The sequence below is a fragment of the Anarhichas minor genome, unplaced genomic scaffold, assembly GCF_050575085.1.
Source record: "Anarhichas minor isolate MPS153535 unplaced genomic scaffold, ASM5057508v1 ptg000051l, whole genome shotgun sequence".
In the NCBI taxonomy this organism is placed as follows: domain Eukaryota; kingdom Metazoa; phylum Chordata; class Actinopteri; order Perciformes; family Anarhichadidae; genus Anarhichas; species Anarhichas minor.
This window is the reverse complement of record NW_027466497.1, coordinates 6,522,707-6,537,258: the sequence shown is the minus strand read 5'-3', so window position 1 is coordinate 6,537,258 and position 14,552 is coordinate 6,522,707. Positions and strand designations below refer to the sequence as shown.

Here is a 14,552-nt window from a genome sequence, read left to right as displayed (position 1 = left end):
TGCTTTAAGTTTTTAAATGATTCATCCTCAGCGATAGACGTTCTATTAAAACCGTATGTGATTGGTTCGTATTTTCAATGATTTTATATTCAACAATCTGATTGGTTCAGAAAGTGGAGCTGTCCCGTGAACTTCCTGATCAAACTTCAAATATAAACTTGTTAAATTATATGATGAATCAGATCTGCCAACACATTTCATTGGACTTCATGATATAATTTAATATCAAACATGAATATAGTTTACTCTATCGATGGAGATCGATCTCCAACACTAAAACACCTTCAGCCCACCGTCTATTCCAGTTGGACAGATTTGTTTCACTCACGTTCATGTAGATGTGAGTTCTCTGAAGATCTTCATGCTGCACTTTAACAACTTCTCGTCCACGTTGACTGAAGAGTTGAGGTTGAAAGTTGAAGCTTTACAATTAAAACTATTTCAGCACAAGGTCCATTCAGTAGTTTTCCTGTTGGGAATTTAAAAATCTACATTTCAATGACAACTGGACGACTCCGTCTGCTGAGGATGTGACTGAAGGCTCAACAACAGTTAGCGGATGGACGTTGAGAAGAGATTGATTTGATGTTTTCAAGGTGAAGAATGAATATTAATCTCAAAATTGGGTTTTTGAGTGTCATGTAAGAGTAATTGTGTCTTTGCATACGTTTTATATACAGATATAGGAAGAAAATATTAATGTTTTCAGGTTGGCTTTTCTTGATTCTTTGGTAAATCAGATGAGAACATGTGACTATAACAGGATATGAATGGATGATGAAAAGCTGTGGTGGAAAGAGTAATTTGATGAACACCAAGATAATTTTATGTCATTTAACTTCTTGTGATAAATGTTCATTAATGGTTACAGGAACAATAGTGAAATACTGAATCCTCTTGATGAAAATGTACGTGTGTGCGTGTGTGTGTGTGTGTGTGTGTGTGTGTGTGTGTGTGTGTGTGTGTGTGTGTGTGTGTGTGTGTGTGTGTGTCTTCAGTGAAGTGTATCAGTCTCTGCAGTAGCTTCCAGCTGCAGCAGTCAGTTCAGTTTCTGTTCATTCTGACTGAGGGAGGTTTTTGTACGACGCTTTTTCACTGTGTGAACACATACTGACTGCTGATGATGTGTAAACTCTGACAGTAGTAAACTGCTGCATCTTCAGTCTGGACTCCACTGATGGTCAGAGTGAAGTCAGAGTTTGATCCACTGCCTGTAAAACGATCTGCAATCCCTGATGCTCGAGTGCTAGTATAATAAATGAGTAGTTTAGGAGTTTCTCCATCTCTCTGTTGGTACCACTGTAAGTAGCTAGTGCTGTCAACCTTCGGACTGGTCCTACATGTGATGGAGACGGAGCCTCCCACAGCAGAGCTCACTGCTCCAGGCTGAGTCACTGTGACCTGGCCTCTGGACTCTGAGGACACAGAGACAAACACATAAAGCAGCGTCACGGTTTAGTCGGCTTCATTTCAGAGGGACGGATGTTCATAGAGGAGAGGAGTTTGATTCTCTGGACTTTACCTGTGAAGCAGCAGCAGAGGAGAGTCCAGATGAGGACGCAGATCAAAGTCATGTTTGTGATGAGGAGGATTTCTGTGTCTTCTGCTTTGATGAAGGACAGCTGTCAGTCATCCAGTGTTCAACTCTCAGGACTATAAACTCTCCCAGAGCACTGGAGCATGGTGCTGCTGATGCAAAGTGGCTCTCTATGGAAATGCTCTGACTGACTCCAACAGGGACTTGGATTACTGTGATGATGCTGTTTATCAATGGATCAATCACTTCATCAGAGTATTGATCAGGAATGTGTCAGTGCTCATTTATAAGAGTCTTTGCTTTGAGTTTGATGGAAACATTTTCTTCTGGAATGTTTTGTAAAATCTCCCTAATTCACTACAACACACATCAACATCACTGTGGGACGGATTTAAACACAAATATTGGTTTTAATTTATTATAGTATAAAATAAACATGAGTTTTTGATAATTATTTACATTTGTCAGGATTTGTTGGAGAGTTTTTCTTCAGGAATATCTTGATCAATCATCAATTGATTTTGGTGAAAGTCAAGTTAATATTGCTCATAGATGTCTAACATTTCTAAAATAAATTGTTAAATACATATGTATCATTTCTGAATCCGTTTTTAGTAATTCAACCATTTATTAAATGCAATGTGTAAACTGTGAACGTGTTTGTTGAGTTTGTTTGTGTCAGAGTCAGAGAGCGTGTCTCTCTACAGTGAGAGGTTTTTGTACGGCGGCTCAATGACTTTGTATCACTGTGGTACACGTTCGGTGGAGGAACCAGACTGGAATTTGGAAGTAAGTCAAATATTTACATTTTTAATTATTTAAGGAGCAATTTGTCTTTGTAATCTTTTATATTCAACAGACTCAGAAAAGTAGCTTTCTTTCCACTTTCATGGACGACCTTTTCGGCAAATTTCACAAAGTTCACTTCAGCAGCAGAAATTGAAAAACTCATTGTTAAGAAAGTAAAACATTAAGTTAAAGGATAATCATTACTTCCAGTTGAAATGGTAAAGTTGCATCTTGAGTGTTTGTAGGTTTAGTTCAGTGTGTCAGAGTCAGAGAGCGTGTCTCTCTACAGTGAGAGGTTTTTGTACGGCGGCTCAATGACTTTGTATCACTGTGGTTGACTTTTGGTGGAGGAACCAGACTGGATGTTGGAAGTAAGTTTCTGCACAATAATACTAAACTAATTATTCTAAAGTAATGTTTTAAATGTAGTTTTTGGATGTTTGAGGCAGATGAATACATCTTGTTTTAATCGTACACTTTTAGGATTCATGTGTTTATTTCTGCTCCTTTATCATGGAGACTAACTCAGAGCAGCTTTACTAAACATGTATTTACTCATTCCTCTCCTACTGGAACTTAAACAGCTGGAAATGTTAAACAGATAAAACTTCAACAAATGTTTAAAAAACATTTTTTGTTTCAACCTCAATTAAAACTGTTTTAAAGGAAATTCAGAATCAGAATGATTCAAATATAATTGAACTAATTGAAGATGATGATAGGTATTTGAAAATGTGCAAAACTTCTTCATTGTGTCAAATATTGTTTCCAAATTTCAAAAAACTTTGAACAGTTTTTATTGATGAATGACATCCACATGAAGAACGTTTGATTGTAGTCACTTCATTTTCTGTACTTGTAAATGTTTCCACTAAATATTTATAAGTAATGTTTAGTTAAGGTTTCTGATGATAAAGATTTAATATTTGTCCACATATTGATGTTTTATCTCCAGTGTAGTTTGATATATTTCAGCTCATTCTGTATGATGACTCTCTCTGTGCTGATATGCATGAGAGGCTTCTTAAAGGGAAGTGAAACAATGTGTGAGTGAGTGACTGGTGGAGCAGAAAGAACATCTGACAGAAACTCCTTAAAGGAGGAAATCAACTCTCTGAAGGTGTCCACGTGTCTGGTGTTTGATTGACAGCTGTGTGGTCCCTGTCCTCTAAGCTGATTGGTGTCTCCTAGGTGATGTCCGTCCCACCCTGACGGTGCTGCCCCCCTCCAGTGAGGAGCTGCAGCAGGGGAAGGCCACGCTCATGTGCCTGGCCAACAAGGGCTTCCCCTCAGACTGGAGTCTGGCCTGGAAGGTGGACGGCAGCAGCAGCAGCAGCAGCAGCAGCTGGGAGGAGAGCAGGAGCCCCGGGGTGCTGGAGAAGGACGGCCACTACAGCTGGAGCAGCACCCTGAGGCTCCCTGCAGACCAGTGGAGGAAGGTGGGCTCTGTGACCTGTGAGGCCACCCAGGGCTCCCAGACTCCGCTCTCAGAGACACTGAGGAGAGACCAGTGTTCCCAGTCCTGACCTGACTCACTGGGACTCTGCTGCTGGTTTCACTCTGATACTGATCTCAGTTTGCACTCTGTAACTCTCTCTCTGGTTCTTTTTCTCTCATCACATGTTTAAACATTAACTTCTTCTTTCCTGTGTTGATGGTTTCCACATTTTAAAACAATAAAGATGTCATCATGTTTATTGTAAAAGTGACGTGTCTGTTGTCTTTCTTTCTCTGACATTTATTAAACAATACAAGCATTAGTCAGATTTAATGCACAAAAGTCGTAAAAAGTAATAACTCAATTCATTCCAGGTTATTTTTTTTAATGGTTTTAAGTTTGTAGATATTCCTTCAATGTTACAGTTTTATCTATATTTCTTAACTTTCTTAACAATACACATGGTTGGAACATTAAATGGTGAATCACAAAGCTCTCTGTTATTACTTATGTTTACCCTTGAAGAAGATAGATAAGATATGTTCAAGTTTTGTCAAAATGTAGAGATCATTTTCAGAATTAGATATAAAAAGCAGAGTATCATCTGCATAAGGTTATATATCATGAATGTAATTTGAGATTTTACACATAATATTATTTAAATGAGACATTATAACGCCACCAAAAGACTTAACACTGTCTGTTGAATTAACATATGGTAACTTTTCACTTCCTGTAGTAAAACTGATATTATTATGAAATACAAAAGGCCTTTTGATCAAATCAGCTTTGTACATGTTTATTATAAAAGCATTACTGCTATAATATGTCCATCATTACAACAGTGGATCTATTTTATCCAAAGAGACTGAGTTTGTTCTAGCTTCATATTTCTAGGATATCAAGATTCAAGGTGATGAACTTATAAAGAAATACTGCTCAGTGAACTACTCTGTACTGTACAGGGTTTTAGTGTATTGCATCTCAATATCATCAAAAAACTACAAGACACTAAAATTTTTGAGAATAGTAAAATGTATTAATAGTTCTATAAAATCTATTACAGTGCTAAAATAAATAAAAAATTTAAGAACATCATCATTGATTTTCCATTTTGAGTTTGAAGTTTCTGACATTTTCCAAAGCAAACAAAGCATTAATAAAATATTTGTAACTAAATATATTGATTATTTTTTATAATATCACTTGGATTATAATGTTGTAGGAGCTGAAGTTATACAGTTCTTTGTTCTTACTTTGAGCAAATTTATATTTACTCACAAATAGAACATTTATTTAAATGTATTAATGCTGAAAGTGTTTTTTGGTCTGACATAAAAATGTATGTATGTGTACAGTATATGTTCATCAAACGTCTAGTGTTTAACTTTATGTGCAGCTGTTGAGTGAGATCAGTTCCTCTTCAGCTGAGGAGGTTTTTGTACGACGGTGTATCACTGTGTGAACGGGAAGCCGTTACAGTGCTGACAGTAATAATCTCCTGCATCTTCAGTCTGAATTCCACTGATGGTCAAAGTGTAGTCAGTTCCAGATCCACTTCCACTGAAACGATTTGAAATCCCAGACTGAAGATTTGTAGCTACATATATCAAAAGTTTGGGAGATTCTCCAGGTTTCTGAAGGTACCAGTTAAGGCAGCCACCAGCAGTTGAACTGGCTTTACATGTGATGGAGACAGTCTGTCCTGGAACAACAGACTGAGGTCCAGCAGACTGAGTCAGGATGATTTCTCCTGATGAATCTGGAAAACATGAAAAAGAGCAGAAGGGTTATTGAGACAAATCCAGTTTGGAGAAAGATGATCAACATCCAAACAGAAGAGTCTCATTTCTTTAACATGGAGAACAGATGGAAGAAGGTCAATGCTGCTTGTTTCACTGTTTCTCCATCACAGCAGAACATCATGGTGGTGAACCAAAGTGTTCAGAAGAGAGTCTCACCCTGAACAAGGAGCCCCAGGGTGGTCAGCAGTAGAGTCAGTGACATCATCATCGTGCTGCCGGCGTGTCAGTGTCTCTGAAAGGCCTGGACAGCCACTGATCAACACTGGCCTCTTAACGGCTGGGAGCAGAGAGGCAGGACACATATGCAAACACACAGAGTCAGTGAAGTGTAGCTGTCCTCAACACTCCATCATGTTTCCTCCTCTCTGCCTATTTAAATCATGACATAATGGAGGGAAAATATCATGAGATCCAGTTTCATTCAAGCAGTTTGAAAGGCTGATGTAAATTATATTATGGAAGAAATTTGAGTCTCACTACATATGATCATTTTAAATTCCTACCAAGATTGATATATTTATTTTTTCTATCGAGTACAGAATGTACGAGTGATGTAGAAGGACCCAGATCCACCACGGGTCTCATATCAACTTCAGGTTTTTGTCTTATTTTAACCTAATGTTAAGAGAGTCAGTCTGAGGGTATAATATCAGCTATAATAACAAAAAGTAAATTGATTCTAGGAAAGACAGTTTTGTAGATGTTTATCAAGTCAGGTGAACAGAAAGGTGCTTCCTGCTTTCTAAATGATCTGTAATTTCTTTGACATAAATACAATGCTTGACTTTTAACTACTTTATCTCAGTTTGATGAAATGTGGTTTCCAAACAATGCAAAATATTTCCTGCACAGTTAATAAGCGGAGAGTCGCCAAAAAAAGCTGCTGTATCATGTGATCAGATGAAAAAAGGATAGAAAGTAAAATGAAGAGTTAGTGGCAGGTAATAGGATGTCATCAGCATACAGGCTGATCTTCTGATGGTGTGAGTGAACAGATACCTGAGATGTTAAAGGACTTCACTGAGGAAGAAACACGTGTTTTAATGCTAAATACTGAGAGTGGTGGAGAGACAAGTCGTCCATAACTAGTTCATCTTCATTACTATATTTCTATTATATATGTATCGACATTGAGTAATCTGTATAGACCAGATAACCATCGATATAGAGTGTGTTTGTGTCTCTGTGCTTTTGCAGGTCTTGTGGGGACATAAACCTGATTACACAGTCACATTGTGGGTACTTGCCTTCCTTATGAGGACAAAAGGCCCTTCTGCATCACGTAAAACATCACATTTTAGGCTGAAGACTTGGATTGAGGTTAGAATAAGGGATACGATTAGGCTGGTTGTGATTATGAAGTTAATTCCCAGAAAATGAATGTAAGTCAATGTATTGTTCCGAGAAGTCATAAAATCTTCAGTGTGTGTGTGTGTGTGTGTGTGTGTGTGTGTGTGTGTGTGTGTGTGTGTCTTCAGTGAAGTGTATCAGTCTCTGCAGTAGCTTCCAGCTGCAGCAGTCAGTTCAGTTTCTGTTCATTCTGACTGAGGGAGGTTTTTGTACGACGCTTTTTCACTGTGTGAACACATACTGACTGTTGATGATGTGAACACTCTGACAGTAGTAAACTGCTGCATCTTCAGTCTGGACTCCACTGATGGTCAGAGTGAAGTCAGAGTTTGATCCACTGCCTGTAAAACGATCTGCAATCCCTGATGCTCGAGTGTTAGTATAATAAATGAGTAGTTTAGGAGCTTCTCCATCTCTCTGTTGGTACCAGTGGAAGTAGCTAGTGCTGTCAACCTTCGGACTGGTCCTACATGCGATGGAGACGGAGCCTCCCACAGCAGAGCTCACTGCTCCAGGCTGAGTCACTGTGACCTGGCCTCTGGACTCTGAGGACACAGAGACAAACACATAAAGCAGCGTCACGGTTTAGTCGGCTTCATTTCAGAGGGACGGATGTTCATAGAGGAGAGGAGTTTGATTCTCTGGACTTTACCTGTGAAGCAGCAGCAGAGGAGAGTCCAGATGAGGACGCAGATCAAAGTCATGTTTGTGATGAGGAGGATTTCTGTGTCTTCTGCTGTGATGAAGGACAGCTGTCAGTCATCCAGTGTTCAACTCTCAGGACTATAAACTCTCCCAGAGCACTGGAGCATGGTGCTGCTGATGCAAAGTGGCTCTCTATGGAAATGCTCTGACTGACTCCAACAGGGACTTGGATTACTGTGATGATGCTGTTTATCAATGGATCAATCACTTCATCAGAGTATTGATCAGGAATGTGTCAGTGCTCATTTATAAGAGTCTTTGCTTTGAGTTTGATGGAAACATTTTCTTCTGGAATGTTTTGTAAAATCTCCCTAATTCACTACAACACACATCAACATCACTGTGGGACGGATTTAAACACAAATAGTGTTTTTAATTTATTATAGTGTAAAATAAACATGAGTTTATGATAATTATTTACATTTGTCAGGATTTGTTGGAGAGTTTTTCTTCAGGAATATCTTGATCGTCATCAATTGATTTTGGTGAAAGTCAAGTTTATATTGCTCATAGATGTCTAACATTTCTAAAATAAATTGTTAAATACATATGTATCATTTCTGAATCCGTTTTTAGTACTTTAACCATTTATTAAATGCAATGTGTAAACTGTGAACGTGTTTGTTGAGTTTGTTTGTGTCAGAGTCAGAGAGCGTGTCTCTCTACAGTGAGAGGTTTTTGTACGGCGGCTCAATGACTTTGTATCACTGTGGTACACGTTCGGTGGAGGAACCAGACTGGATGTTGGAAGTAAGTCAAATGTTTGAATATATATTCATATCAGAAGTCATTGGTCTTTGTATTCTTTTATATTCAACAATGTAGAAAGAAATAGTTGTCTTTTAATTTTGATGGACGACTTTTTCGACAGTTATGTTGCACGAAGAAACAAAGTTCACAGCAACAGAAATTAAAAAAACTAATTGTTAGGAAACTAAAACTATAAACTGTGGATTAAATCATAACTAACAACTTCAATGGTGAAGTTGCATCTTGAGTGTTTGTAGTTTTAGTTCAGTGTCAGAGTCAGAGAGCGTGTCTCTCTACAGTGAGAGGTTTTTGTACGGCGGCTCAATGACTTTGTATCACTGTGGTGGACTTTTGGTGGAGGAACCAGACTGGATGTTGGAAGTAAGTTTCTGCACAAAAATACTAAACTAATTATTCTAAAGTAATGTTTTAAATGTAGTTTTTGGATGTTTGAGGCAGATGAATACATCTTGTTTTAATCGTACACTTTTAGGATTCATGTGTTTATTTCTGCTCCTTTATCATGGAGACTAACTCAGAGCAGCTTTACTAAACATGTATTTACTCATTCCTCTCCTACTGAAACTTAAACAGCTGGAAATGTAAAACAGATAAAACTTCTACAAATGTTTTTAAAGTTTTTCATTAATTTCGACCTAATTTCGAAATTCAGATCCAGAATGATTCAAACTGAATTGAACTGAGTGAAGATATAGATGTTTGAAAATGTGCAAAACCTCTTCATTGTGTCAAATATTTTTTCGAAATTTTGTGCAGTTTTTAATGATGAATGACATCCACATGAAGAACGTTTGATTGTAGTCGTTCGATTGTAGTCACAAATTCAGAATATTAATGATTCAAACCGAATTTATCTAATTGAAGAAGAAGATATTTGAAAATGTGCAAAACTTCTTCATTTTGTCAAATATTGTTTCCAAATTTTTAAATCTTTGAACAGTTTTTAATGATGACTGACATCCACATGAAGAACGTTTGATTGTAGTCACTTCATTTTCTGTACTTGTAAATGTTTCCACTGAATATTTATAAGTAATGTTTAGTTAAGGTTTCTGATGATTAAGCTTTAATATTTGTCCACATATTGATGTTTTATCTCCAGTGTAGTTTGATATATTTCAGCTCATTCTGTATGATGACTCTCTCTGTGCTGATATGCATGAGAGGCTTCTTAAAGGGAAGTGAAACAATGTGTGAGTGAGTGACTGGTGGAGCAGAAAGAACATCTGACAGAAACTCCTTAAAGGAGGAAATCAACTCTCTCACAGTGAAGGTGTCCACGTGTCTGGTGTTTGATTGACAGCTGTGTGGTCCCTGTCCTCTAAGCTGATTGGTGTCTCCTAGGTGATGTCCCTCCCACCCTGACGGTGCTGCCCCCCTCCAGTGAGGAGCTGCAGCAGGGGAAGGCCACGCTCATGTGCCTGGCCAACAAGGGCTTCCCCTCAGACTGGAGTCTGGCCTGGAAGGTGGACGGCAGCAGCAGCAGCAGCAGCAGCAGCTGGGAGGAGAGCAGGAGCCCCGGGGTGCTGGAGAAGGACGGCCACTACAGCTGGAGCAGCACCCTGAGGCTCCCTGCAGACCAGTGGAGGAAGGTGGGCTCTGTGACCTGTGAGGCCACCCAGGGCTCCCAGACTCCGCTCTCAGAGACACTGAGGAGAGACCAGTGTTCCCAGTCCTGACCTGACTCACTGGGACTCTGCTGCTGGTTTCATTCTGTAACTCTTCCTCTCTTTTCATACTAAAATATGTTAGAAGTGATATTTTCTTGCTCATTATGATGCTGACAACCTGTCCAGACAATAAAGATGTTTTTCTTCAAATTGTTTCAGACGACATTATTATTTAAAAAGAGGTCTTTGTTTATTTCACATCTACGAGTATTTCAGTGACTCTAGAATATAATGAGGGACATTTTCTATTTGTTAGATGCATTTTTACTAAAACATTCTCATATCATTAACTAAGGATGGAATAATGTGGGCAGAAAAGATGAATGAGGGCCATATTAACATGGCCTTTAAATAAAGTCATAACAGTTTTATTGCAGTTTTCAAATATTAGAAATTAATAATATATCACAAGCATAAAGGGATATACCTTTAAGGTGAGGTTTTTACTCAAAATTAATTACATTCACAATTGTTTTTTGGGAAACCAAACACACAAAAGTCTCTGATGAAGACATGAAATGAGTTTGAATTTACTTAAATTAAAAAGACACTCAGCATTCTGAAGGAAAATATCTGGATTCGATGTATTAACTATAAATAAATTATTCACAATTGAGTAAACATTTATTGATCCACTTCAACAAGGTTTGTTTGTGAATTATATCAAAAGAATAATCTCAGGAAACCCTGAAAAAGTAATAAAAAATGTATCATCAGTAATAACCTGCCTGTTGAAAGAGAGTACATCAAACTATGACTGTGGTTTCCTCAAACTCAGAGTGTGTTATAGATTTGAATTTTGCAGAAAGAAAATGGTTAATGAATAAAAAGATATTCAAATTAATCTACAACTTTCTGTATGAACTGTTGGACTTACATGTAACTATAAAATATATTTTAGTCATATGTTGTTGTCTTTTACTTTATGTGCAGCTGTTGAGTGAGATCAGTTCCTCTCCAGCTGAGGAGGTTTTTGTAAGACGGTGTATCACTGTGTGAACGGGAAGCTGTTATGCTGCTGACAATAATAATCTCCTGCATCTTCAGTCTGAACTCCACTGATGGTCAAAGTGAAGTCAGTCTGATGGGCTGTTGCACTAAAACGATCTGGAACTCCAGACTGACGAATTGTGGTATCTATAATCAGAAGTTTAGGAGCTTCTCTGTTTTTCTGAAGGTACCAGTCAATGTCATCACCTATAAGTGAACTGGCTTTACATGTGATGGAGACAGTCTGTCCTGGAACAACAGACTGAGGTCCAGCAGACTGAGTCAGGATGATTTCTCCTGATGAATCTGGAAAACATGAAAAAGAGCAGAAGGGTTATTGAGACAAATCCAGTTTGGAGAAAGATGATCAACATCCAAACAGAAGAGTCTCATTTCTTTAACATGGAGAACAGATGGAAGAAGGTCAATGCTGCTTGTTTCACTGTTTCTCCATCACAGCAGAACATCATGGTGGTGAACCAAAGTGTTCAGAAGAGAGTCTCACCCTGAACAAGGAGCCCCAGGGTGGTCAGCAGTAGAGTCAGTGACATCATCATCGTGCTGCCGGCGTGTCAGTGTCTCTGAAAGGCCTGGACAGCCACTGATCAACACTGGCCTCTTAACGGCTGGGAGCAGAGAGGCAGGACACATATGCAAACACACAGAGTCAGTGAAGTGTAGCTGTCCTCAACACTCCATCATGTTTCCTCCTCTCTGCTGAGAGCTTTGATCTACACATTTACATATCTACATGTGGAGGACATTGAATGGTCTGGTAGTAAACTGATCCAGTGACTTGAGGACAGTTTTGTTCCGTCTTTCCAGTTTGGTAATATGATCTCTTTGGACAGTGATGACTGATATCAATATTAATGTGGGTTTGACATGTTTATGTGTTTGTAATGTGGAGATTTCACCAAGTAAAGCTGTGATGAGGCTTTAAGGAAGGCTGAGGTTGAGGAGCTCAGATAGTTTGTTAGAGAAACTCAACCAGAAGTTTTGGACGTGTGGACAGAACCAGAAAACATGGAAGTCATCTTCAGTTCCAGACGGTGGACCGAAGCCTCCTATCTCTTTAAGTTTTTAAATGATCCATCCTCAGCGATAGACGTCCTATTCAACCCGTATGCTATTGTTTGGTATTTTCAATTACTTTAAAAACACAGTCAGTGAACTTTAGCTGTCCTCAACACATCATGATTTTTCCTCCTCACTGGCTATTTAAATCATGACACCAAGGGTGGGCCGTCAGGGCCAGCAAGGCCTTCTCTGCTGGCCTAGACACTTACAGAATCCCAAAGTTATAGCTATTTTATAATTTCATTATTTTTCATGAATACACTACATAAATTATACATATTTTTCCCCTTAGCTTATTATCTCAATGCATAGCTACTGTCTTCCTCAGTTGCTCTGCTTTCAGCTCAGCTTGTTTTAAGTAGAGCTTTTATCCAATCAGATTTCACCTCTATGCTGTCTCTAAGTAAAAAAATCTGCGCGGAGGCCTTCAGAATTACAAGTGAATCCCTTTGCAGTTTAAGTAAATGGGGACGATATTGTTGATTGTCATAGTCTTCAACCAATCAGATCTTTAGTTTGACATGTTGGGCGTATTCTTTGACGTGCCAGAGTCTTCTAGCTGGCCTACAAGTACGTCAGCATTAACGTTCGGCTTGATTGGTCAGTGGGCTAGCGTGACTGTTGTGAAACTAGCTGGCAGAACTTTGTAGTAAAACAAGTTAAAGTTTAAAGATATGCAATAAGTTTTTACGTGACATTACATTTTTAGTGTTTTGTCATGTTTGGCGGTGACAATCTCAATATCTGCTGCCTGTATCGAGCGGACATTTTCAGCCCTCAAACGCATTAAAACTTATTCAAGAAATACAACTGGGGAGGCTCGACTGTCTTCACTGGCGTCCATGAATCGAGAAGGACTTCTGGCTGGAACTAAACCGCACAGATCTACTGAACAACCGTGAGATTAAACTCTTTGTTAACAAAGAAAGGCGCCTGCACTTTTTCTTTAAATAGTGAACAGCAGCTCTGGTACGTGAGGTGCTTTTGTTTTTGTACATCTGCAATAGCGTTACAACTGTGTTAATTTTTCTATCGTGTTGTCAACTATTGTTGTCATATAAATATGTGACTGGTTCTTGTGAGTTTATTCTTGTCATTGTGTTAATTACATTGATTTTGACGATATGCATCATTGTGCGTTAATGACGAAGCATTCTGTCATGCTGGCGTCATAATGAGGTTATGAGGACTGTATCAACTGTAGTAGGACAACACTGAAGGCCCAGGTATAAAATACACGGCCCGCCACTCGGTAATTCCCAGAAAATGAATGTAAGTCCATGTATTGTTGTGAGAAGTCATGAAATCATGAATGTTTGTGTGTGTGTGTGTGTGTGTGTTCAGTGAAGTGTATCAGTCTCTGCAGTAGCTTCCAGCTGCAGCAGTCAGTTCAGTTTCTGTTCATTCTGACTGAGGGAGGTTTTTGTACGACGCTTTTTCACTGTGTGAACACCCACTGACTGCTGATGAGATGTGCACTCTTACAGTAGTAAACTGCTGCATCTTCAGTCTGGACTCCACTGATGGTCAGAGTGAAGTCAGAGTTTGATCCACTGCCTGTAAAACGACCTGGAATCCCTGATTGTCGAGTAGTTGCCAAATAGATGAGTAGTTTAGGAGCGTCTCCATCTCTCTGTTGGTACCAGGCTAAACGGTGACCTGAACCATCGTAATAAACATTCTGACTGGTCCTACATGTGATGGAGACGGAGCCTCCCACAGCAGAGCTCACTGCTCCAGGCTGAGTCACTGTGACCTGGCCTCTGGACTCTGAGGACACAGAGACAAACACATAAAGCAGCGTCACGGTTTAGTCGGCTTCATTTCAGAGGGACGGATGTTGATAGAGGAGAGGAGTTTGATTCTCTGGACTTTACCTGTGAAGCAGCAGCAGAGGAGAGTCCAGATGAGGACGCAGATCAAAGTCATGTTTGTGATGAGGAGGATTTCTGTGTCTTCTGCTGTGATGAAGGACAGCTGTCAGTCATCCAGTGTTCAACTCTCAGGACTATAAACTCTCCCAGAGCACTGGAGCATGGTGCTGCTGATGCAAAGTGGCTCTCTATGGAAATGCTCTGACTGACTCCAACAGGGACTTGGTCATCATTCTGTATGATGACTCTCTCTGTGCTGATATGCATGAGAGGCTTCTTAAAGGGAAGTGAAACAATGTGTGAGTGAGTGACTGGTGGAGCAGAAAGAACATCTGACAGAAACTCCTTAAAGGAGAAAATCAACTCTCAGTGTTCCCAGTCCTGACCTGACTCGCTGGGACTCTGCTACTGGTTTCACTCTACTGCTCTCAGTCTGCACTCTGTAACTCTTCCCTACTTTATGTCAGCTGAACAATTTCATTTTTAAAGTGAAATTTCATTTTTCCATCCAGTAATGTTTAATTCCTCAGTACACTTAAACAA

The 14,552-nt window shown here is 39.2% G+C and overlaps 2 gene segments (V, D, J or C); both read left to right on the top strand.

The window, feature by feature from the left end:
* Window positions 1-2,274: 2,274 nt before the first annotated feature.
* Window positions 2,275-4,031, top strand: LOC142931461 (Ig kappa-b4 chain C region-like). The segment is given in 2 exon segments: window positions 2,275-2,326; window positions 3,518-4,031. A coding segment is annotated over 1 exon segment (264 nt).
* A 5,413-nt stretch (window positions 4,032-9,444) lies between these two features.
* On the top strand, window positions 9,445-10,215 carry LOC142972054 (Ig kappa-b4 chain C region-like). The segment is given in 1 exon segment: window positions 9,445-10,215. A coding segment is annotated over 1 exon segment (264 nt).
* The last annotated feature ends 4,337 nt before the right edge of the window (window positions 10,216-14,552 follow it).